The sequence below is a fragment of the Mustelus asterias genome, chromosome 3 (genome assembly GCF_964213995.1).
Source record: "Mustelus asterias chromosome 3, sMusAst1.hap1.1, whole genome shotgun sequence".
In the NCBI taxonomy this organism is placed as follows: domain Eukaryota; kingdom Metazoa; phylum Chordata; class Chondrichthyes; order Carcharhiniformes; family Triakidae; genus Mustelus; species Mustelus asterias.
Window position 1 is genome coordinate 133,476,547 of NC_135803.1, and position 23,691 is coordinate 133,500,237.

At 43.3% G+C, this 23,691-nt stretch overlaps 1 protein-coding gene across 1 annotated transcript in view; it reads left to right on the plus strand.

The window, feature by feature from the left end:
• Positions 1–1,655: 1,655 nt before the first annotated feature.
• wnt7ab (wingless-type MMTV integration site family, member 7Ab) overlaps positions 1,656–23,691 on the plus strand; it is a 28,082-nt gene continuing 6,046 nt past the window's right edge. The window contains exons 1-3 of the mRNA XM_078209663.1: positions 1,656–2,357; positions 4,768–4,994; positions 7,104–7,375. Of these exons, the coding sequence (XP_078065789.1) occupies positions 2,287–2,357; positions 4,768–4,994; positions 7,104–7,375 (570 nt within the window). The 5' untranslated portion in view covers positions 1,656–2,286. The remainder of the gene's footprint in view (positions 2,358–4,767; positions 4,995–7,103; positions 7,376–23,691) is intronic.

A 23,691-nucleotide genomic window follows, 5' to 3' on the forward strand; every position in this document is an offset into this window, starting at 1 on the left:
TCACCACCCTCCAAGTGAAGAAGTTTCTCTTCCTCTCAGTCCTAAATGGCCTCCACCGTATCCTGAGACCGTGACCCCTTGTTCTAGAGCTCCAAACCAGAGGAAACAATCATCCTTGAATCCAGTCTGTCCATCCCTGCCAGCATTTTATATGTTTCAATGAGATCCCCACTCATTCTTCTCAGCTCCAGTGAATACAGGCCCAGATGACCCAATCTCCCCTCATACGAGAATCATGCCGCCCCAGGAATTAGCCTGGTGAATAGTGCAAAGTGGCAGAAAATAAAGGAAGGAATTGAAAATGTATGTTTATATGGTATACACTGAAACATCATTTAAAGTTTTTTTATCACTCTTCTATTGATTTGAAGTCATTATACTTAACTACAATAAATGTTCACATTTTTTCGGAAAATACATCTTGTAATCGTACATGGCTGCACAGTGGTTAGCACTGCTGCCTCACAGCACGAGGGACCCGGGTTCTATTCCTGGCTTGGGTCACTGTCTGTATGAGGTTTGCACGTTCTCCCCATGTCTGCGTGGGTTTCCTCCGTGTGTTCCAGTTTTCTCCCACAGTCCTGGTTAGGTGCATTTAGCGGTGCTAAATTCTCCCTCAGTGTACCCGAACAGGCGCTGGAGTGTGGCGACTAGGAGATTTTCACAGTAACTTCATTGCATTGTTAACGTAAGGCTACTTGTGACAGTAATAAATAAACTTTTAAACAATTTAAATTTTACCAGTTCGATAGTCAAATTTCTTAATTATTAAAGAGAATAAGTGTGTGTGTGTGTCTGTGTGTGTGTATGTGTGTGGCGGGGGGGGGGAGAGGGGGGCATGTTTTCTCTCTCTGTTTCTCACGAACCTGATCAGCGTTATTAAACAGCTCAGATTTAGATGAATGACTGGCCAGCAATCTGAATTCTCTGAAGGTGCAGGTCTCACACCATCTAGGCTGGAGTGTGCTTCACTGACAGTTTCACATCCAGTCTGCAATGTGGAACCAGCAATCACCCTGTTTAGTCTGAGAAAGGCTTTCGAAAGAGTTGGGGTGACAGTAATCTGGTTGGTGGGGGGTGGTGCGGGGTGCAATTTATCAATCTAAAATGTGAGGCGAGTCTTGGGGGGGGGGGGAGTCAGAAGACTTTTTTGTAAAAAAGATGTAACAAATGGGAAGTACTGAACGAGTTAGACAGTCAGAGGGCGGCGCGACAGGGGGTACACTCACAAAAGTGCCTCAGTTCCCTTTCTATCAGACACAGCATGAGAAAGCCTTTGCTTTGTAAAATCTCTCATTGGCAGGATATCTTGTGGCAGGCACCTCACTATCTAATATGCCAAGTGCTCATTTGGGGGTAGGGGGGTAGGCGTGGGGGGGGGGGCGGTGGAATAAACCGATCAAGTATCGATAAAACAGGCGCAACACAACATGGGCAGCGCTTGATAAGAACTTGCAATTCTACCCGTGATACAGAGAGAAAGAGAATCGGGAGTGAAAATGTCTCAGTGTACAGATCAGCTCGCAATGATCAAAAACAAAGAGTCAACATTAACGTCCCAAATCATTTCCAATCCTCGCCAGCCCCGTCCCGATCAAATTCAATGGGCTCTGCACTCATTCACGATTTGAAATTGGCAACTTGTTGGATCATCCACACATAATTCAGCACGTTCTTCGTTAGCAACCACCCACCGCCCCCCCTCCCCACACACACACACACACACACACTCCCCCAGCTAATACACCGTCTCTCCTCTCCCCCCCCCCCCCCCGCCCCCCCCCCCAACCACCCACCCACCCTTCCCCGGAAAATAAGGTGTGTGTGTGTGTGTGTGCACTCCAAAGGTATTTTGTGGGTCTGCTGCGCTTTCCCAACGTACACGCCCAAATAGATTAGATAGATATATAGAACCTGGAGAGAAGATCCGGCGTCTCATTGTGGCGATTGCCTGAGACCCTGTGTGATCTCGATCCCAGCCTCCCACTAGCAATCTCCATACGTGTGACACGCATACAGATGATGGATAATCTGTAAAAAGAGAAAAAGCTCCCCCCCCCCTCCCACCCACCCCGCAAGCAGGAGAGTGCAGGATATCGATTCTCCGCTGGGATTTACAATACAGGCTGTTTTGTTTTAATTTGGGTGCACAGTTAAGCTGAGATCACAAGGGTCAGTTTTTTTTGCCTCCCCCAAGTACCTTGGACTGTCCCTTGCCGGGGGACTCTGATTAACCAAGAAGGAATAAAGGATAGCATCCAACCCTCCCAAAAACTTCTCAAGATCATGAACAGGAAAACCAGGCGCTGGCTGTTTCACATCTTCCTCTGCGTGGGAATCGTGTATCTGAAAATAGGGTAAGTAAAGGTTTCGGGGAAAGATTGCGGTGTCTAGACGTGTCAGTGTTTTTTGCTTCTTCTCTTTTTTCATTGCAAGTTTTGACGGTATGATTGTGTGTTTTTTTTGTGTGTGTGTCTGTGATAACACAAGTTTGCTGGTGTGGTTAAACCCTAAAAAAAACTCGAGTTGCGTTTGCCTAACACACACACACACACACGTTCTTAAAAGGTTTATTCCTCTAATGAATGAGTCAGTAAGCGTGCAAAGCAAATCACACACTAAAATTTAGCGCTTACCTTTAGAAACAAAAAAGAGAACTGTTTTTGTAACATGGGCTGGAGAACAAAATGATTCTTTTTAAAAAGTTTTTTTTTACATGTCCGCAGCCCGGACTCAAAAATGCACCATATACCGCGGAACCTGTAACTCCAACTTCGACCCAACACTCACCAGTCACAAGTTTATAAATCAGACATTTTTTTTCTCTCTCTAGTGAATGTGAAACAGGCTGCTGAGGGATGGTCGCTCTGTTTAGCTCTCCTGAAAAAGATTAAGGGTGTTATATGCAGAAAGAGGAGGGAACGCTGTTCCTCTTTTTGTTGGCGATGGGCTGTCTCTCTCTCCTCGGTCTCACACAGTTTGATATGGAGACTCGGAGCGAACAATTAACACAATAGGATAATTCTGATTTGCACAATCGCGCTCTATAGAACGACCGCTAAATACAGCTGGGATAGCACTACCGTGCAGAATTAACCCCGATTTCCTCCCCCCCCCCACACACACTCCCCCTCCCCTTTCGCTCTGTTTCACTTCATCTCTTTTAGTACAACTCCCTTCAAAGAGACATGTAGAAATCGGGTAAACGCGCCAAATGAAGACCCGGAGGGTGGTTAATCAGAGATAGGAAAATGCATGAAACTAAAGTGCTGCCGTGGGAATATTGTCGCGATTGGACCAATATCAGTCCCAGATTATCAGTCCACTGAATGAGTTTAACACGTTTTGCTGTATATCCGTTACCATATTGATAGGCGGAGAGGTTTATTTTAACCGGTTCATATCACAGTGCAGCCGAATTGATGAACCCTAGTAGTTCCCAAGCAGGTTGCATGTTCTGATTGATGTGAGATTGTTCAGTATTCGCTGATATACATCGTTTGCTTGTTGTTCTTTACTATTTAACACTACAGTGGAAAGGTTTGCCTTGCTACCCGCTTGATTGCTACCCCTATCCACAAACACTCACTCCCTCCCCCACAGACAAAGTGGCAGCAGTGTGTACCATCTACAAGATGCATTGCTGGATTCCACCAAGACAGCACCTTCCAAACCCACTACCACACTACCAAACCCATTACCACACTACCAAACCCATTACCACACTACCAAACCCACTACCACACTACCAAACCCACTACTACACTACCAGCCCACTACCACACTACCAACCCACTACCACACTACCAAACCCACTACCAACCCACTACCACACTACCAAACCCACTACCACACTACTAAACCGACTACCACACTACCAAAACCACTACCACACTACCAAACTCACTACCACACTACTAAACCCACTACCACACGACCAAACTCACTACCACACTACCAAACCCACTACCACACTACCAAACCCACTACCACACTACTAAACCCACTACCACACTACCAGCCAGAAAGACAAGGGTAGCAGATATCTGGGAACCGCACCGCCTGCAAGTTCCCCCCTCCAAGTCACACACTTGGAAATGTATCCCTGTTCCTTCACTGTCACTGGGTCAAAATCCTGGAACTCCCTGCCTAGCAGCATCGTGGGTGTACCTACACCTGCAGCGGTTCGAGAAGGCAGCTCACCATCAGTTCCCCAAGGGCAAGTAAAGATAGGCAGTAAATGCTGCTCTAGCCAGCGACGCCCACGTCCCGTGAATGAATTTAAAACTTGCCATTCATTTCCTATATTCTCCTGTAATGTTGCGGCGGGGTTCCCGGGACAACGTGTACACCTCTCCAAGATGAATGAAGGCTCCTGCACTTGACAGAGATCCTGACTCCCAAGTCTTTAGCTTTTCTGTATCTACCTCAGCTGGGCAGACCCAGGAGTTCAAAATAAAACTCTACAGATAGAAGATCGTGAAAAGCCCGGCTACGTCTACTCAATTGTTGATTGAGGTCGATCAAAGTACAACTTATTTCATAAGAATTATAGGTGGACTAAATGCCTCACCGGATATGTCTGAACCTATGAAAATGACGAGATCATTTAAAACAAGAATCTTATCAGGGAACACTCATCAGTGATTTTAAAATGACTCGACTGTATTTATGCAGTGAATTACATGTTTAGGGTTAATGATTAGTTATCGTGTTTGCTCTCTTTCTCTCTCTCTCTCTCTCAATGTCCGCCTATATTTGCTACAGCGGATTCTCCTCGGTGGTGGCGCTGGGAGTGAACATTATCTGCAGTAAGATACCGGGCTTGGCACCTCGGCAGCGGGCAATCTGTCAGAGTCGCCCCGATGCCATCATCGTCATTGGAGAAGGGGCTCAGATGGGCATCAACGAGTGTCAATTCCAGTTCCGATACGGTCGCTGGAACTGCTCCGCACTCGGCGAAAGAACAGTCTTTGGCAAGGAACTCAGAGTTGGTATGTGTTGGAGAAATACAAACTCCGCTGTCCTGGTGTAATCTGTCACCATTTAAGATATCGAGATATATCTATATAGCAGGGAACTTTGTGTCCAATACAGGGGCAACAATCCCCTCCCACCACCCTTCGCACCCAAGAAAATCTATAGTGTTCATGTTTAATTTCACATTGAATCACCCAATCCAAACAAGTCCCTCTCTGGAACAAGTCTTGTCAATTGTCGAGATAGACGAGTCGAATTTTGATTGAAATAACAGGTTGCCATTCTGAACAAGCGGCTATTTGTGTGACTGCCCCCCCCCCCCCCCCCCCATAATTAATATCGACCTGGCTCACCAGAAGAATTGACAGACCATTTTTTAATAAGAATAAACCTACATGTGTTTTCAAGTCGTGTTTTTGGAAGTAGCTCAAATCTCTTATTGAGGTGTGTGTGTTTGGGGTTGACTCTCCAAAACCAAACAATCAAAAAGTCCTTCCACAGGTAGATTTTAAAAAAATCTTTTGACGACCCCTGTCTTCTGCATTCACTTGAACTGAATTCATGGGAAGAACAGTAGTGCCTCTCCCACCCCTGGCTGTGAATCAGCAACACCGACTGGTCTCCTAGTTACAGCACACACATGCTATCAGTCTTTGCAGCGTGGGCAGTTTTGTTAAAATCATTGTCAAAGTTGATCGCCCGCCAACTCTACATAATACCTGACTATCCTTTGAAACTCTAGGTGATTATTGACTTTTAGACGCGCGTAATGTGGTGAGCATTTTATCAAGTTTGACTTCAAAGAACTCAAGGTGTAACTTTCGCTATAAACAAAGCAATGCTCTGAACCCACTATACAGAGCCAATTACCTGCCTGCTAAATCACATGCCCACTCTGAGTCAGTCTATATGATTATCTTCTGTTTCTTAAACTCCGTCGAATAAAAGGTGGATTTTTTTTTAGGAAAGCATATCTCGTTTCTCTAAGGGTTCTGCCATCTATTGCGTCCACTCCACTTTACCATCCTTAAAGTTACAAAGCCAATGTTCAGAATGGACCGGACAAACCCAAATCCATTTCTTGCTTGCTCCAAAAACCAAATTCAAAATCTGCTTGAATCCAATTCACGGTCTCCACAGGGGAGACAGACAAGATCCAAGCTGGCAAGGTGAGGCATTGCATCCCATCTTGGACTTGATCTGACGCTTGGATCTCAGTGGTACTCATTCAGGGGACATGGCAGCAAATTCTAGAACTGCAGATCCCTTAACGCGATAGTCTAGAGGCAAATTTCATTTCGAATGCACACAATTGGGGAAAAGGTACCGCCAATAATCCACACAGTGCCATCGCGGAATATTTACTGCCGTGGTTATAGCTCTGGGGAGAACCTTTTTAAGTTTATAACTATCCAGTTCCCCCCTGACATGGCCTGTACGGCTCACCCTCATCCCTGGCTGACTTCCTTATTGTTGAAAATTGTCACCTTTCAACTTTATCCAGAAATAAAAGGGCGTGAACACTGCCGATTGCTAAGGTACATACAGAGCATAATTGCAACCGTTTCCCAAATGTGAGAACGTGAGATCCATTTGTTTTGTTAAGTCGTACAGCAATTATGTGCTTTCTAATTGAGGTCGAAGGAAAATATGTTGTGGGATATGTGAAAAACCACTTTGGAAGGCGATCAAAAAAGAACCGTCAGAAAAAAAGTCACATTCAATATCATTAACTATCTTCCACTGCAAAATGGTTGAGGATAATCGATTGCCCCAGGGAGTCTTCTATCTGATAGTATAAACTTATAGACTGGCATAATGTTCAGTGAACACAACCTTATGTGTTTTCTGCCTTTTGACATTGACCTGAGGTTTCTTGCAACCATTTCTGTGTTGTTAGTATTACCCTCAGGTTTCATTCTGTTATTTGATAAATTGTTTAGAAGTCAGGCACAGTATTCTTCCCCTCACTTTGGATTTGACCTGAAACAAGTGAACTTTATGAGTTTATATTTGCTGAGATTTAAATTTATGTACAGTTATATCAAATGTTCTATTTTTTTAAGTTAAACATGAGGTGCTATTAAGCAAACTAATATTGTGTCCCAATACCTTGATTACAGGAAGCAGAGAAGCAGCTTTCACTTACGCTATTATTGCTGCTGGAGTAGCTCATGCCATTACTGCTGCATGCACCCAGGGAAACCTGAGTGACTGTGGCTGTGACAAAGAGAAACAGGGCCACTACAACCAGGAGGAAGGCTGGAAATGGGGAGGCTGCTCTGCGGACATCAGATATGGAATTGGATTCTCCAAAGTGTTTGTAGATGCAAGAGAAATCAAACAAAATGCCAGGACACTTATGAACCTGCACAATAATGAGGCAGGGCGCAAGGTAAGAATGACAGCCACTTGTCTTGAATAGAAAGTAGTAACAGAAGAAGATATGTTTCAGTTTCTGATTTTTCAATTATATCTGAAGAAATGGAAAATGAATGAAATAATTAGGTATTAATATCTAGATATCTCCCAAGCAAACAGAATGACATGACATATGCACAATTCCATTAACCAAGTTAAACACTCTTCACAAACATTATTGATGTAGAACCAGTTTAAAAGTGTTTTATTAAAACTTTAAACTGGAATTCTAGATCTCATTTCTTGTTTGGGGTTTGAATCCATTGCACAATTACTTACAGCCAAACCTATGAGGGTAAAAAAGTTTGATGTGATCTATTGCTAAATCCATTATAGATAACCTTTGGATAGTTTTTGAACACTCGGTCTTATATTTTGATGCCACTGTGTCAAATATACAGGGTGAAAATGGGTTTTAACAGGAAAATTCCTGTCCTCCCACACACACAGGTACTTTAATAGTTTAAATTTGCATGATCAAATCTGGTAACTAAAAGGGTGCTGAGCTAATATGCATTTTCACAATCATTTTGTATTTTAAGATGCGCAGATATTTTCTGATTGTTGAAATTGCGTGGATTTGTCCAGATAATAAGATTGAGGTGGTTTGATTGGAAATGCAATGGTTGTTGTTTCTTCAGTTGTAGCTTACACACATTGTTCAAGGTGGCATTAGGCTGACTACCCAAGCCGACAGTGCACAGCAGTGCAGTGCAATATTGCTTTCTTTGAAAGTTCTTTTCTCCCCCTAGTGCACAATCAATCTGGAACACATATAAATCACCAACAGAGACACTCAAACTAATGGTGCATATATTATTTTCACTTGGGCTGGTAGACTTTTGTATTTAAGCTTTGGAAAATGCCTTCAACTTTAACTGATATGGTGACTCATATCATTTCTTCATGTTTTGAACCAAAATATATTTTGGATAGCTACAAGAAAGGCAGTTTTTAGATTATAAAAACAGAGAGAGAAAAATGGTAGCTTTTATAGATATGAAAAAGTACCATCATCATAGGATGGAATTTAGCAATCCTTTTATTTTCGGGAGTGAGAGGAGTTACATTGCTCCTCATTTTCATCATAATGGCATCTAATCCAAGAGCACAGTGATGAATTGGAATGTGAACATATTGAATGTATAACAGACAAATTAAAAAAAATCAAACACTATAATTATTATTGAAAACAAGCTTCTCACCAAAATTCAAGTTAATTACATTTTCCCTACCAAGCACTAAAACAACATTGCCTATATCCTTCAGGACAAGTTGTGCATCTATCATCCCATTTTCTCAATCATTACATCATAGTCTTTTTCTGATTAAATATGTCATAAAACATTATTTAGACATATCTTAAGGCTCCTAGCATTTAACGGATAAGAGGAATCTGATCATTTCCCCATTATCCGTAGTTAGAAAAACAAGACAAAACTCTCCTTTATATATTTTAAATAATCATCACTCCTCCTTCAAAGCATGATGATGCAGGTGTGAATGCCTCAAGGTTCTTTGTTAAATTCCTGTTTCTAACCACTTGATTTTCTTACACAACTACTTTACCAATTATCATATTCAAAATGACATAATACAACAGCATGATATTTTTATTCCCTGTGCCTTCTTGATATTACTGAGGAAGTGATAACTCAAGTGTACATCGGAAAGCATGTGATGTGGCTCTAGAGCCAGAAAGCCTTCAATGTAACTTCAGCATGAAAATCTGTTGTACAAGCCTGAAGGTAAAACTAGGGAATTGATTGAAAGAGAGAAACCAACAGATCTAGTTAGTGGAGCAATATGGATTGTACAGTGGACAGCTTTGGGGATCATTGCTTGATCATTACGGTTTCTATTCTACACGAACCACCTGGATACAGAAATGCAATGCTAGCTAGTGAGTTCCACAGATGACGCTAAACTGGAGGAAACAGCATCGGTCGAGGCTGATGAGGCAGAAGGGTTTAGATAAAATTAGCAATTCAGCAGAACAATGACAGATGTAATACGCGTAAGTAAGTGCAAGGTGTTTCGTGGCCAAAGAAGGAAGTGGAGGGCATTCATAATTTGAATGAATCGTGTTGGACTAGCTTAACGAGAAGTTTAAAAGATTGAAAGCGACAGTAGACTCAACATACGACAATCAACAGGGCAATGTCTCAAAAATCAACAGTGTGAATCCGAGATTGTCACATTGAACTGTATGACGCTCTAGTAAGGCAGCACCTTGAGAATCGCGTTCAGTTTGGAGCTTCGAACCATAGGATGGAAGTAGTGCACGGTAGGGCCAAGGAGGCTGACATCTCCTGTCGGAAGATTAGAAAAACGCAGTTCTCTAGTCTTGAAAGAAAATAAATGAAAGGCAATTTTAAAGATATATAAAAAGCACGATATAAAAATAGTTAACTCAGGGCATTATTTCAAACTAAGACTGTAGGTTTTTGGGGCATCAGAGGCTGGTTCAGAGTTGATGTCAGGAAGCTCCTGTTCAAGCAAAGGGTGATCTATACCAGGAATGACAGCAAGATCTCTGGAATCAATCAAGAGCTGATTCGACGCTGTATTGGTGAGGGAATAAGTTTCAATGGAGAGATGGATAGGAATAGGGCGGCACGGTAGCACAGTGGTTAGCACTGCTGCTTCACAAGCTCCAGGGACCTGGGTTCGATTCCTGGCTGGGGTCACTGTCTGTGTGGAGTTTGCACATTCTCCTCGTGTCTGATTGCTCCGGTTTCCTCCCACAGTCCAAAGATGTGTGGGTTAGGTTGATTGGCCATGCTAAAAATTGCCTTTAGTGTCCTGAGATGCATAGGTAAGAGGGATTAGTGGGCAAATATGTAGGGATATGGGGGTAGGGCCTGGGTGGGATTGTGGTTGGTGCAGACTCGATGGGCCGAATGGCCTCTTTCTGTACTGTTGGGTTGCTATGAGTTTCTATGAATAGGGGCAAGCCATTTAGCTAGTTAATCTTGTTCCACCATGAAATGAGATTACAACTAATCCATGGCCCACTCCACTTTTACACCAACCTTTAATATACAACTCACAGTTTTAAAATTAACAGTTGTGCTAGCATAATGCCATTTATGGTAGAGAGTTCCAAACTTCAGCGACACTTTGCATGAAGGAACGCTTCCTAATTTCACACCTAGAAGATCTGGCTTTAATTTTTTCAAGTATGATGTCTAATTCTATACTCCCCAACTAGTGGAAGTAATTTCCCCTAATCTACCTTATCTGTTTCCCTTAATATCCTGAAAACTTTGATCTGATCATCTCTTAACCTCCTCAATTTAAGGGACTACAACCCTAGTTAGTTAAATCTCTCTTCATCACTATCCATTAGAGTCTAGGTATCATTTTAGTAAATTTACACTTGACTCCCTCCAAGACCATGAAGTGAATTGAATGATGCTCCTCATTTTTCTTTGGAAATAGTTGGACATTTAATAATATGAGAATAATCAAAAGCAATTTGCAAAATCCACTGTAACGTTATACATGACTAGATTTAAAAAATAAACTTAAATTAATTTAAATATAATCCAAGGGTGGAATCTTGTTGAGGCATCCAGGCTTTCATCTGCTGGCTGGAGAGCTAGGGAGAGTCCCCACTGTCTCTTTTCCTTGCCAATGCACACACCAATCAGGCAGTGGTGGGCTTTACCCTGGAATCAAGACCTCTATACAGGAAGTCTCGCCTGCTGAGGGCTGCCGGCCAATCAGAGGTCAGTTCTTGTGCTCAGCAGTGCAACTAGGGAGGCTGCATTGCTGCTGGAAGGATAGATAACAAAGTCTCAGATGCAGCCAGGTCACAGGTAAGTTATAAAGTGGAAAGAGGAGGGCATGAGGTCAACAGCAAGGGTAAGGGGTAGCTCTCAGCAGGCACCACCCCCCCCCCTTCCCGATGTCCAGCCCCTCGATCAGGCACTGTGTCTTTCATTGAGGGACTCCCCCACCCCCACAGCTGACCACAGTTTTACTTGGTATGCACACTTCATGGCAATATGCTGGCCAACATCTGGATTAAGGGTGGGATGAGACCCTTCAGTGGTCATTAATTGACCATTCAAGGCCTCAATTGATGATGGGGCAGAAAGGTTAACCATTCCAAGTAATGCCCTTCCTGTCTTCAAGCTCATTGCCAGTGAGAGCACAGGATTCCACTCCAACTTTATTGACAGCAAAATACTCCATGCCTAATTTGGCAAACACGTATTCTATTTTCCTTCACAGAGACTTGAGAAAGCAAAACGTGTTCCCCCTATAGGGAGGTACTGTACTCTTCCTCATGCTATCATTCCGCTGATACATAATATACCGAGTCCCAGTATCATTTGATATTACCAGACACTGGCTCGTGTCAAAGAGGTTAATAGACCAAATTTATCTAATCCTCCAAAGGTTCCTGCTCACCTGCATAATCTGCACATATAGTGGAGCTCAAAACCTTAAGGTAAGTTATGGATGAGTCCCCAGGTGTTTTTTTCAGTTCCAGCCATATGTCAGATGCTTAGATTGCAATGTATCGCAATTGAACTTGGTTTGCTGGGGACAGGGGAATCTGAGCATAATCTATCTCAGATGTTAATAATGTAGCCACTGCTCATATGTCATGTTTTCTGGGCATCACACAACACAATGCAAGATATGAGATTGGCACTGGCTCTGGTCCTTGTGCTCTGTAAATGTTCAAAGGTCCATAACAAGTGTGTATCTGTAGCAATTCCCACTCCAGGAATCCTTTTACAGAAAATGTTGGGATTGTATGATGCACATTGTGACAGTATGCTCTTCCATGTATGATTTTAGTGGATTGTGCTGCATTTGATTACTGAGCAGCAGCTTTAATAACTTATCCATTCCTCTGTCATTATGTGGCAGCCTCTGGCCATTCTGATTTTTTTTGTGTTCATGGTTGATGTGAAGATGGATATTAAACAGAAGGAGGAGATCTGTCTGTCAGAGATTTTTTTAGACTTTGGAGACATAGTTGTAAGGAGCTTGGGGCACACCTTTGTGTCTTCGAGTTGCAGTAGATTAGAAAGCAGTGGAATATGTTATATTGAGTGATGTGGAATTTGCGAAACAGCTGCAGAACCATGATGACCTGAAGCTCTTTGAGATGCCAGGCTGATTTCAGTGATGTCCTTTTGTGCTACATGTTGTAGCTAGTTGAGAGTTAACCAATAACTAAGAGGAGAGTGAGTGCAAATATAGGCAAGAAGTGGCTTCAGTAAACCTCTGTTCAGCCCAAGAAGGACTATGAGATCTTTTTGAACGTGGACGATCTTTCCTGAATGGCAATGAAAAATGGATTGTTTACGGAAATTGTGTGTTCCTGTTTTATGTCTGAGGCAATATTTGCACAGATTGCTTCCTAGTGATAGTGCCTAAAGTTTAGGAGGCTTGAGTTTGTAATTCCAACAAAACCACTGACAACCTAACTTCCCTTCCCAGCTCCCACACTTGCTGACATTGTAAATAGTTTCTTCTCCTCGGGGACTGTCCCGCTCTCATGTCACTAGATTATCACAGTTACACAGCGGCAACACAGAAGGAGGACATTTGGTCCATCATGTTAATGCCAGCTCTCTGCAAGGGCAGCTCATTCATTCCCACTCTCTCATTCTTTCCCTGCAACTCTACAGATTGTGTCTCTTCATGTGTTTATTCAAGCTTCTTTTGAAGCTGCAATTGAATCTGTCTCCAGCAAACTCTCAGGCAGTGTGCTCCAACCTCTAACCACTCACTACACAGAATTCTTATTTTGCCGTTGATTCCTTTGCCAATCACCTTAAGTCAGTGTCCGCTGGTTCTTGAAGCTTCTGCCAAAGGGAGCAATTTCTCTCAGTCTACACTGTCTAGTCCCCACTATCTAATCTCCTCTTAACTTTCTTTTCCCTAAGAAAACAGTGAGCCCATGTCCTTAGAAAATATTGGCACAGCATCAACCTCCCTTTCCTGGTTATTATCCTTAAGCATGTTACTGCCTCACAGATCCATTTCCACTGTTCTTGCAACTCCTTTCAACCCTCTCCATCAGGTTTTCACTCCTCCACACTAGTGATATAGCCTTAATATGAGTTATGAATGATATTCTCAGTAACCGTGACCATAATTAATTGCCCTTCTGCATCAGCCTCGACCCATTTATAACCAACAAGGTTACTGCAACATCCTCCTCCAACATTGTTCCTTTATTGTTCTGCTTGGCCAGTCCAATCTTTCTTGGTTCATCTCACCTACCCAATGGTTGCCAAAGCTTCTCCAGCAATAACTTCACTTCTGACCCCTGCACTTTCACCTTCTGAGTCCTCCAAGCATTTATTCTTAGCCCTCTTCCTCATTTACATGCTTACCTGTGGCCACATCCACAGACCTGTGTCAGCTTTGTCTCTACCCCTATATTTTCTGACTCTGCCTCTCCACTGCTTTGGGACTCTCAGTCTGCCTGTTCATCATCAAGTCTTAGGTGGCTCATGGTTTTCTCCAGTTAAACATTGGGAACTCTCAACTCCTGCCACAGATTCTCACCCCTTCCATGCCCACGGTCACAGGCTGAACAAGATTGTTCATATCTTTGGCATCTTATTAGACCCTCAGCTAATTTTCTGAGCCCAGTTCCTCTCTTTCTCAATGATCACAGACTTCTACCCCCGTAATAGTGCTTGTTTCATAGTTTATCATCCACTGAAAGATCCAGATCTCTCCAGACTACAATGTTCCAATGTTCCCTGGCTAGCCTCCCAACCTCCACTATCTATAAACTTTAGTTTGTCCAAAATTCTGCTGCCTTTATCTTCAGTTGGATCAAGTCCTGCTCATCCGTCACCCTGCCCTTGTTGATCCACGTTGGTTCCTAGTTTCCCAGCGCCTCAAATCAAAATCATTGTGTTTAAATCCTTCCATCGCCTCAAAGCTCCCTGTCTAGCAACCTTGTCCAGCACTGTAACACTCCTGAATTCAACACAATGGTTAGCACTGCTGTCTCACAGTGCTAGGGACCAGGGTTAAATTCCCAGCTTGGGTCACTGTGCGGACTCTGCACATTCTCCCCGTGTCTGCATGGGTTTCCTCCGAGTACTCTGGTTTCCTCCCACAGTCGGAAAGATGTGCTGGTTAGGTGGATTGGCCATGCTAAATTCTCCCTCAGTGTGCCCAAACAGGCGCCAGAGTGTGGTAACTAGGGAATTTTCATAGTGGCTACTCTTCAGTTATTCAGATTCCACAGCCTCTGATTCTCTCCCTAAATCCTCAGCTTTCTTCCTTTAAAATTTTGCTTTGACTGAACTTCTGTTGTTCCTTCTAATCTATCCTTGTTTTGATCTGTGTTCAATTTTTCCCTTCTATGGAGTGTCCTTGCTTTTTCTCCACACTAGAGGTGTTATATATATATATTAAATATAAAGGTTGGTAATCTGAAAATAACAGAAAATGTAGGTCAGGCGTTAGTGTTGAAGAGAGAAACCAGGTTAAAGTTTCAGCTCAATGGCCTTTCATCAGAATTGGAGCAAGTTAGGGACGTCACGGGATTTAAGCAAGTACAGAGCAGAGGAAAAGTGTAGAGAAAGTATGAAACAGAAGGTCTGTGGTAGGGTGGAGATGAGAAATCAAATGACAAAAGGGGTAACGGTATAGGGCAGAAGGAGATGGAAATACACCAAGAACAAAAACTTAGTCTAGAAGATCATAGAATCCCTACAGTGCAGAAGGAGGCTATTTGGTCCATTGAGGCTCCGCCACCTCTCTGACAGAATATCTTACCCAGGTCCTATCCCCTGCTCTATCGCCGTAACTCCACACATTTACCATGGCTAATTCATCTAACCTACCCATTGTGGCACATTAAGTGGCAATTTAACATGGCCAATGCACCTAACCTGCACATTTTTGGACTGTGGGAGGAAACCGGAGCACCCGGAGGAAACCCACGGGGAGAACGTGCAAACTCCACAGTCATCCAAGATTGGAATTGAACCCAGGTCCCTGGCGCTGTGAGGCAGCTGTTCTGACCACTGTGCTACTGTGCTGGTGTAAATTGCAATAGAGAATCATTACCAACAGTTGTCATCTGAAAATAAGTTTAAAATAGTTGAACCTCGTGTTGAATTGGGAAGGCTGTAAAGTTGTCTAATCAAAAGATGAGGTGTTGTTCCTCATGCTTCTGTTCAGCTTCAGTCGTGCAGTGTAGACTCAAGGGCAGAAAGGCTAGAATGAGATTAGGGTGGAGAATTAAAATGGCTGGTGAGGAATTTTACCTGTTGCGTAACTGGTGGCTTTCCACAAAAGGGTAATCTGATTTGTCTTCGGACTCCCAATTGTATGAGGAGACCGCACCATAAACAGTGTGTACAGTGGACTAAATCAAAACAGGTACAAGTAAATGGAGGTTTTGCCTGGAAGCAGTGTTTGGAGACCTGAATGGTAAGTAGAGAGGAAGTAGGACATCCCCTGTGTCTACATGGGAAGGTGCTGTGGGAAGGGGAGTCATGTTGGGAGTCAGTGATGTCTGGGTGTGGTTCTTGCTGAGAAATTGCAGTTGCTTTAGTTGTATCCATGGATTTCTGTCATTCAATTGTAATTTAAACATACTGAGGCCCCTGAATTATTGAGCCTGAACGTGGAGAGACAGCATCTGAAAGAGATAAGAAATAGATTCATCTTTATTATACTGTGCTGTATATGCATAGAGGGATGGGTAATTTTTTTTATCTGTTGAGAGTTTGGGGGTACCATTCTGTCTCAGGTGACAAACGGAAAGGATTTTCTTTTCAGTTCAATTTTAATCTTAATGTAGTGAAGTGGTGGGGGTGAATGACTTCCTGGTCCTACCCTTGGTGGAAGTTTTTGCAGATTGGGGGCATAGTTACTGGGCAGAATTTGACAACTCCTCCCACCAGCAGAATCTTCCAGCCCCGCCAAAGTCAATCGACCTTTAAATGTCTCGCTACATTTTCCAGCCCCACCGTCACTGTGACAGGGCCTTAAAATTCGGCCCGCTGGGTGAGAAGAAGCCGCATGAAATTACTGTTTATCTTTCTCTTTAATTTATACACACTCACCACTTTGAAATATGGCATCTTAAGTTTGACTGACACAAAGGGTGGGATTTTCCGGCCATGTTCGGCCCAGGGCTGGAAAATCCTGCCTAAGGTCAACGCATTTCTGTGGTGGACGGAATGGGAAAATTCTGCCCAAAATCTTTTTCTATATGCTAGCGGATTACTCATGATATCACTCACGGTGAGGCAGAGGACATTCTGCTTTTTGCTGCATAACATGCAATGTATTATCAAGGTCAGTGCTTTCTAGTGATTGAATAAATTCAACTGCTATTCATCACAGTACATTACAGGAATGTTCGCACTGCTTTGGTGTTCATGCGATTCAATTATGCCCTATTTTTAATCAGAGTTGAAACTGATTGCCATTATTTATTTATTTAGCTATGTAATGAATTTGAGGCCTCACTTTGAAAAAGCACACCAGGGATTCAGAGAAGATGATTGGGAAGATGCTCCAGTTTCATTTGGGGCGGAAGCATGTGGAAGTACTCAAGGTTGGGACAGGTGATACAGTTTCAACATCATTAGTAGAGTGGTCTGAAGAGTTTCAGAGCAGAAGGCAAGGCAGATGAAGAATGGAGAGGGGTGGGAGCATTGTTGTAGGAGCTGCAGTGAGGTGGTCCTTGGATACTGGAGTGCTGTTGGAGGGCTCTGGGGTTTGGAAGTAATGTGTTAGAAGTGCCAATGAGAGAAGGGTTTTGGAGCATGGGAGCACTGGATAAAGGTGGGATATTAATGTACTGGAAAGCGGTTTGTTGGCTGTTGGAATACTGGGAAAATAAACTCGTGGGAGAAATGGTGGAGTTGCATTCTTGGGTGGGACAATGGGTCTCAAGTTCTTCACTGCCATTTAGGCATATTAGCATGGACACAACAACAATAGATGTTAAGAGGAACTCAGAAAGTGGGATAGCACTTGAGGCGGAGCCACAGACGTGGAGACATGCAGTAGGATGGAAGTGGGAGTGGTGACCATGAAGCAGGAAAAGTTATCACAGCTTGTGGCAGAGGCTGTGGGAGATGGTGGGGTATAGTTGGGAGTAGCAAACAGAGAGGGGATAAAGGCATAGGTGCGTGTAGGGTGGCGATTGGTGCTGGCAAGATGCCAAGAGGTGACAAGAACGAGCTATGAAGTTAAACCATATACTGCATAAGGTGCAGATGGGTGAGAGGGAACTGGAGGAACATTAAAGCTGTGAGCCTTCATTAACTTTATTGTTCTCCCTAAGCTGGAGAAGCCGGTCACCTGAAGCGGATACTAAGCTCATGCTTTACTTAAGAATGTGTGCTTCAAATAAAAGGTGCTTCCCTAACTGATCTTGAGAATCGCATTTGACAGTGCAAGATCCATTTTGTCAGTAATTACAACACTGTTAAAATGCAGTAAACGATAGAAAAACAATAAAAGACAATAAAGGCGGCGTAAATGATTGTAAAAGTGTACTAAATGTTAATAAAAGGCAAACATTATAATAAAGACACAGTGAATAATAGAAAAAGTGCAATAAACAATAGAACATTGTAAATAATAGAAAACTGTAGTCAGTGATAAGTATGGAGTAATCAGTGGCAAAATCTCAACAAATGATGGTTAATAATGATAGAAAAAGCCCTGGGGCTGGAATTCTCCCACCTCGCCCGCGGCTGCGATTATCCAGTCCCTCTGCTGTGAATGGAGATTTGTTGAGTGCCAAATTCTCGGTTCTCGCTGGCAGGGGTAGCAGGGCACACTGGAGAATTCTGACCAAGACCATAAAAAATAGGAGCAAGAGCAGGCTATTCAGCCCCTTGAGCCTGCTCCACCATTCAATAATGAGTGGAATCTTACCAAAAAGTGGCAGAGTGTTTGTTCCGGCGAGAAACATGTTGGTTTTCTCTCCAGATCTTACCACACTCCTGTCACAAAAAATCAGCTGCACGTGTTTCATGCTGTCATGTAAAGGGGCGGGTTCCCCAACACCGCGGCAAAGCCCAGCTTCACTGAGATCGGGGCGCTATGTTTAAAGGAAACTTCGATCAAAGCACCCTCCCCTGCCGCTTCGCACCCCACCCCTGCCGCTCCCCACCCCACCACGGAGGTCTCAGACGCTCCCCCCACAGTGATCAGCGCCGGCATTCAAATCCTCCCACACAACCATCGCCGGTATCCGCAGCTGTCACATTTGATCCTGCCCATCACCACATATAAATGAAATCACAACACCCCCCACCTCCCCCGCGGGCTCAAGATCCTGCCCATGGGTCCAACCTTCTCAACCTTTACACATTAGGCCCTAGGAATCAGCCTAGTGAACCTTCTCTGAACTGCTTCCAATGCAAGTATGTAAGTAACGTGAACAAACTGTACACCTAGCTCTAGGCGTGGTCTCACCAATGTCCTGGACAGTTGTAGCAAGACTTCCCTGCTTTTACAATCTATCCCCCTTCCAATAAAGACCGACATTCCATTTGCCTTTTTAATTACTTGCTGTACTGGCACCCCTCTCGGTGATATGTGATATATGTGATTCATATACAAGGACATCCAGATCCCTCTGTACTGCAGCATTCTGTAGCCTCTCTCCATTTAAATATTAGTCAGTATTTATATTCTTCCTGCCAAAGTGGACAACCTCACATTTTCCCACATTTGCTCCATTTGCCATTTGTCGCCCATTCACTTTATATGCCTTTGCAGGCTCTTTGTAGCCTCCCCACAACTTGCTTTCCCACTTACCTTTCATATCATCAGCAACTTTGTCTTTGGTACAATCAGCCCCTTAATCCAAGTCATTAAAATAGATGGTAAATAGTTGAGGCCACAGCACTGATCTCCCTGGCTCTCCACTAGTTACAATTTGCCATCCTGAAAATGACCCATTTATCTGTTTCCTGTTAGTTAGCCAATCCTCTATCCATGCTAATATATCATAGAAACCCTACAGTGCAGAAGGAGGCCATTCGGCCCATCGAGTCTGCACCAACCACAATCCCACCCAGCCCTACCCCCACATATTTACCTGCTAATCCCTCTAACCTACGCATTTTAGGATTCTAAGGGGCAATTTTTAACCTGGCCAATCAACCTAACCCGCACATCTTTGGACTGTGGGAGGAAACCAGAGCACCCGGAGGAAACCCACGCAGACACGAGGAGAATGTGCAAACTCCACACAGACAGTGACCCGAGCCGGGAATCGAACCCGGGACCCTGGAGCTGTGAAGCAGCAGTGCTAACCACTGTGCTACCGTGCTGCCCAACATCACCCAACATCATAAGCTTCTATCTTTTTGTAACCCTTTTTGTAGCAAATGCCTTTTGGAAATCCAAATATACTGCATCTACTGGTTCCCTTTATCCACCCTGCTTTTTACATCCTCAAATAACTCTAATAAATTTCCCAAAAACAATTCCCCTTTCACATAACTATGTCGACTCTGCCTGATTGTATTATGAATTCGTAAATCTGTTATTATCTCCTCAATAATGTATACTAGCATTTTCCCACTGACCGACATTAGGTTCCCTGCCTTCTTTCTCCCACCTTCCTTGAAGAGAGGCCTTACAGTTACGAGCTTTCAATCCACTGGAACCATTCCAAAATCAAGGGAATTTTGGAAGGTTTTGGAATGCATCCACTATATCTGCAGCCACTTCATTTAAAACCATAGGATACAGGTCATCAGGTTCAGGGGACGTGTCAGCCTCAAGCCCATCATTATTCCCATTGCCTTTCTCTAGTGATAGTGATTGTTTTGAGTTCCTCTCTCCTTTTGAGTTTCTACTATCTTTGGAATGCTTTTTGTATCTTCAATTGTGAGGACAGCTACAAGACACTTCTTCAAAGCTTTTGCCATTTCCTCGTTCCCCATTATTAATTCCCCAGCCTCACATTCTAAGAGACTAAAGTTCACTTTAGCTACTTTTATCGTACAAAAACATAATCACAGAAACTGTGCTTATGTGAGTTTTCAAGTTTTATTTTATACACACTGAAAAGTTCCTGAATGTTGTGTTTTCGCTCTGTCTCTTTTTTTTCCAAGTATAAGGTGTCATAGACCTTTGGATTTTGTACATTTGATCAGCAATGATACTGATGTTCAGGAATTAGTAGTTGCGAAGATATAAGATGTAAATTTATTGACAAAGAATCTACGGTTCATAGAATGATGAATCATAGAATCCCTACAGTGCACAATAAACATTTGAAAAGCAATATTTAAGACAACAGAATGGCTTATTTTGTCACCTACTGTCACCTGCTCTTCAAATTGATGCTGTGGGATCCAGCAGGCATTGGAGCTAAGATAGAGGATCAAACATGGATTAATTAAAGGATGGAGCAGATTTGAGGTGCTGTATGTCCACTCCTACTGCCATTTCTCCTGTCCTTAGTATTTATCCCTAGTCAGGATGAGTAGACCAAGATGTGAAACAATGCATCAATGCGTTGAAACTACTTACTCATTCCTCAGTGGCACAGTAAAAGATTGCTCCAGTAGTTTTTTGTTGCTCTGACAAGTAGGCCACCTGAGATTAGTGATACGTGTCTGTGTGGGTTTCCTCTGGGTGCTGCAGTTTCCTCCCACAGTCCAAAAGATGTGCTGGCTAGCTGCATTGGTATGCTACATTCTCTCTCTGTGTACCCAAACAGGCACTGGAGTGTGGCTACTAGGGGATTTTCACAGTAACTTCTGATAGACTCAGGTTGGGTCTATCAGAACACTTGGGCACAGGATAGAGGACTATTGGGTGGGAAGGATCACTCACCCTTAAAGCAGCCCAATCGATCTTCCGTCCACAAACTTAAATGGCTGGAAAAGCCAAAATGTGGCCCTTTCAGCCATATATTTCTCTATGCTTTGCTCTGGCAATTCAATATGTCCAAGTGTATAGTAACTGGAAAATATGCCCTTTGATCTCTGTGGGGAACTGGAGTATAAATGGAATTGAAACTTGAGTCCAACTTTTTCTAGGCGCTGGTCCACCTGGGGAATATGTTAAGGTGATGTCAAGGATTTGAACACTTTTGATATTTAAGAGATAATTTTTAAGTTGCCATGACCAGTGCGGGGAAAATGGTCTTCCCCTATGTACTGGAAGTAGGTAAGATTTCTGCTGCTGGAAAACGCTTACCCCTCAGTGGTAGAAACTCCAAGCCCTCGGTCAGGTATGCCATAGGTCAGCTGCCGAGTGACATTCTCTTTATTTCATCCTTATAATCATAGAATCGTAGAATCCCTACAGTGCAGAAGGAGCCCATTGAGCCTGCACCGACAACAATCCCACCCAGGCCCTATCTCAATAACCCCATGTATTTACCCTGCTAATCCCCCTGACACCAAGGGGCAATTTTAGCATGGCCAATCAACCTAATCTGCACATCTTTGGACTGTGAGAGGAAACCAGAGCACCCTGAGGAAATGCACGTTGACACGGGGAGAATGTGCAAACTCCACACAGACACAGCGACCCTAGGCCAGAATTGAACCTGGGTCCCCGGTGCTGTGAGGCAGCAGAGCTAACCACTGTGCCACCATGCCATCCTGTGTGTGGTGTAACATGTGTTGTAATATGTTTTAACTATGATCTGAGGTACAATCGCAGGTTCCAAAAAAGAAAGGGCAGTGCCGTAATTCATTATAGTCATTCTCGATAGTGCCTTATGCAAGACGTTAAGAGGCATTGTACCAAAGTGTAGTATTTGGGAGTGCTGCTTTGCAGTGACATTGCAGTGGTGGGTGCAGATTCCATATTCACCAGTTTCTTTTGAGACTTAAAGCCACTGCATAAAGTTGTAAAATGAAGAGCCTCGGCACCTCCATGAGGGAATTGGAAATGAGGTATACCTGTTACTATCTCTTGCAAGTTGGGAGCATTCCATCATACTCCTGACTTATGCCTTATAGATGGTGAAAAGGGTCAGGGGGTGAATTACTTACTGCAGAATACCCAGCTTCTGGCCTGCTCTTGTAGCCACTGTATTTATGGTGCTGGTCCAATTAAATCTCCGATCAATGACTTACTGAAATTTGTAAGATTCTCAGATTATTGATTTTAAGATGGAAAACTGTTCTCAAACCAAAAGAGAAAATGCTAGAAAATCTCAGCAGGTCTGGCAACATCTGTAAGGAGAGAAAAGAGCTGACGTTTTGAGTCCAGATGACCCTTTGCCAAAGCTGAGATTTTCCAGCATAAGTGGCTTGAAGGGAGCTTGGAAATGGAGTCGTTGTAATCCATGTTGGAAGCAACGCATAGGAAAGAACAGGGAGGAGTTCATGCTGGGAGAGTAAGAGAATTATATTTGTGGACTTGCAATCCAAAGGTTTAGACTGATAACCTTGGGGATGTGAGTTCTAATCCTGCTATGGGAGTTTGAACATTTGAGTTCAATTAAAAAAATATATGTAAATAGAAAACTGGATCCAGTAAATGTGACCATGAAGCCATTAGGACCTCACGTTCTTGGGGGAACGGAACTTCCTGTTCTTATCAAGTTTGGCCTCTATGTGACTCCAATCACACATCAACATTGCTGCGTCTGAAGCACTCTCACAAGTGTGGTAACTAGGGATGGAGGGGGCAGATGGATGATGGTACAGTGGTTAACACTGCTGCCTCACAGCGCCAGGGACCCGGGTTCGATTCCTGGCTTGGGTCACTGTCTGTGCAGAGTCTGCACGTTCTCCCCGTGTCTGTGTGGGTTTCCTCTGGGTGCTGCAGTTTCCTCCCACAGTCCAAAAGATGTGCTGGTTAGCTGCATTGGTATGCTACATTCTCTCTCTGTGTACCCAAACAGGCACTGGAGTGTGGCTACTAGGGGATTTTCACAGTAACTTCATTGCAGTGTTAATGTATGCCTACTTGTGACACTAATAAAATAAAAATAAATTTTAAACAATAAATGCTGACATCCTGAGAATAAAGTTAAAAAATAGAAATTAGTCATACAAATTAAAAGCAAGACCTCAAGATAATCTCTGGTTATAACCTGAGGGATAAACTGATCAGGGACAACAATGTCTTTGTAAAAGATTAATGTATGAAGTAAGGGTTCCTTATCATGGGGCAATAGCCCCAGTACTTGGACATGAGGGAGTTGTACTGCAGGTATAGGATGCACCTAAAGTGGTCCTGGCTGGAAAATATGACATAAGGAAGAGATAAGAGTACAAAAAGGGATAAAGATAATGTAAATACTCTGGAAACAGAAAAGATTGTAGGAAGTAATAATAA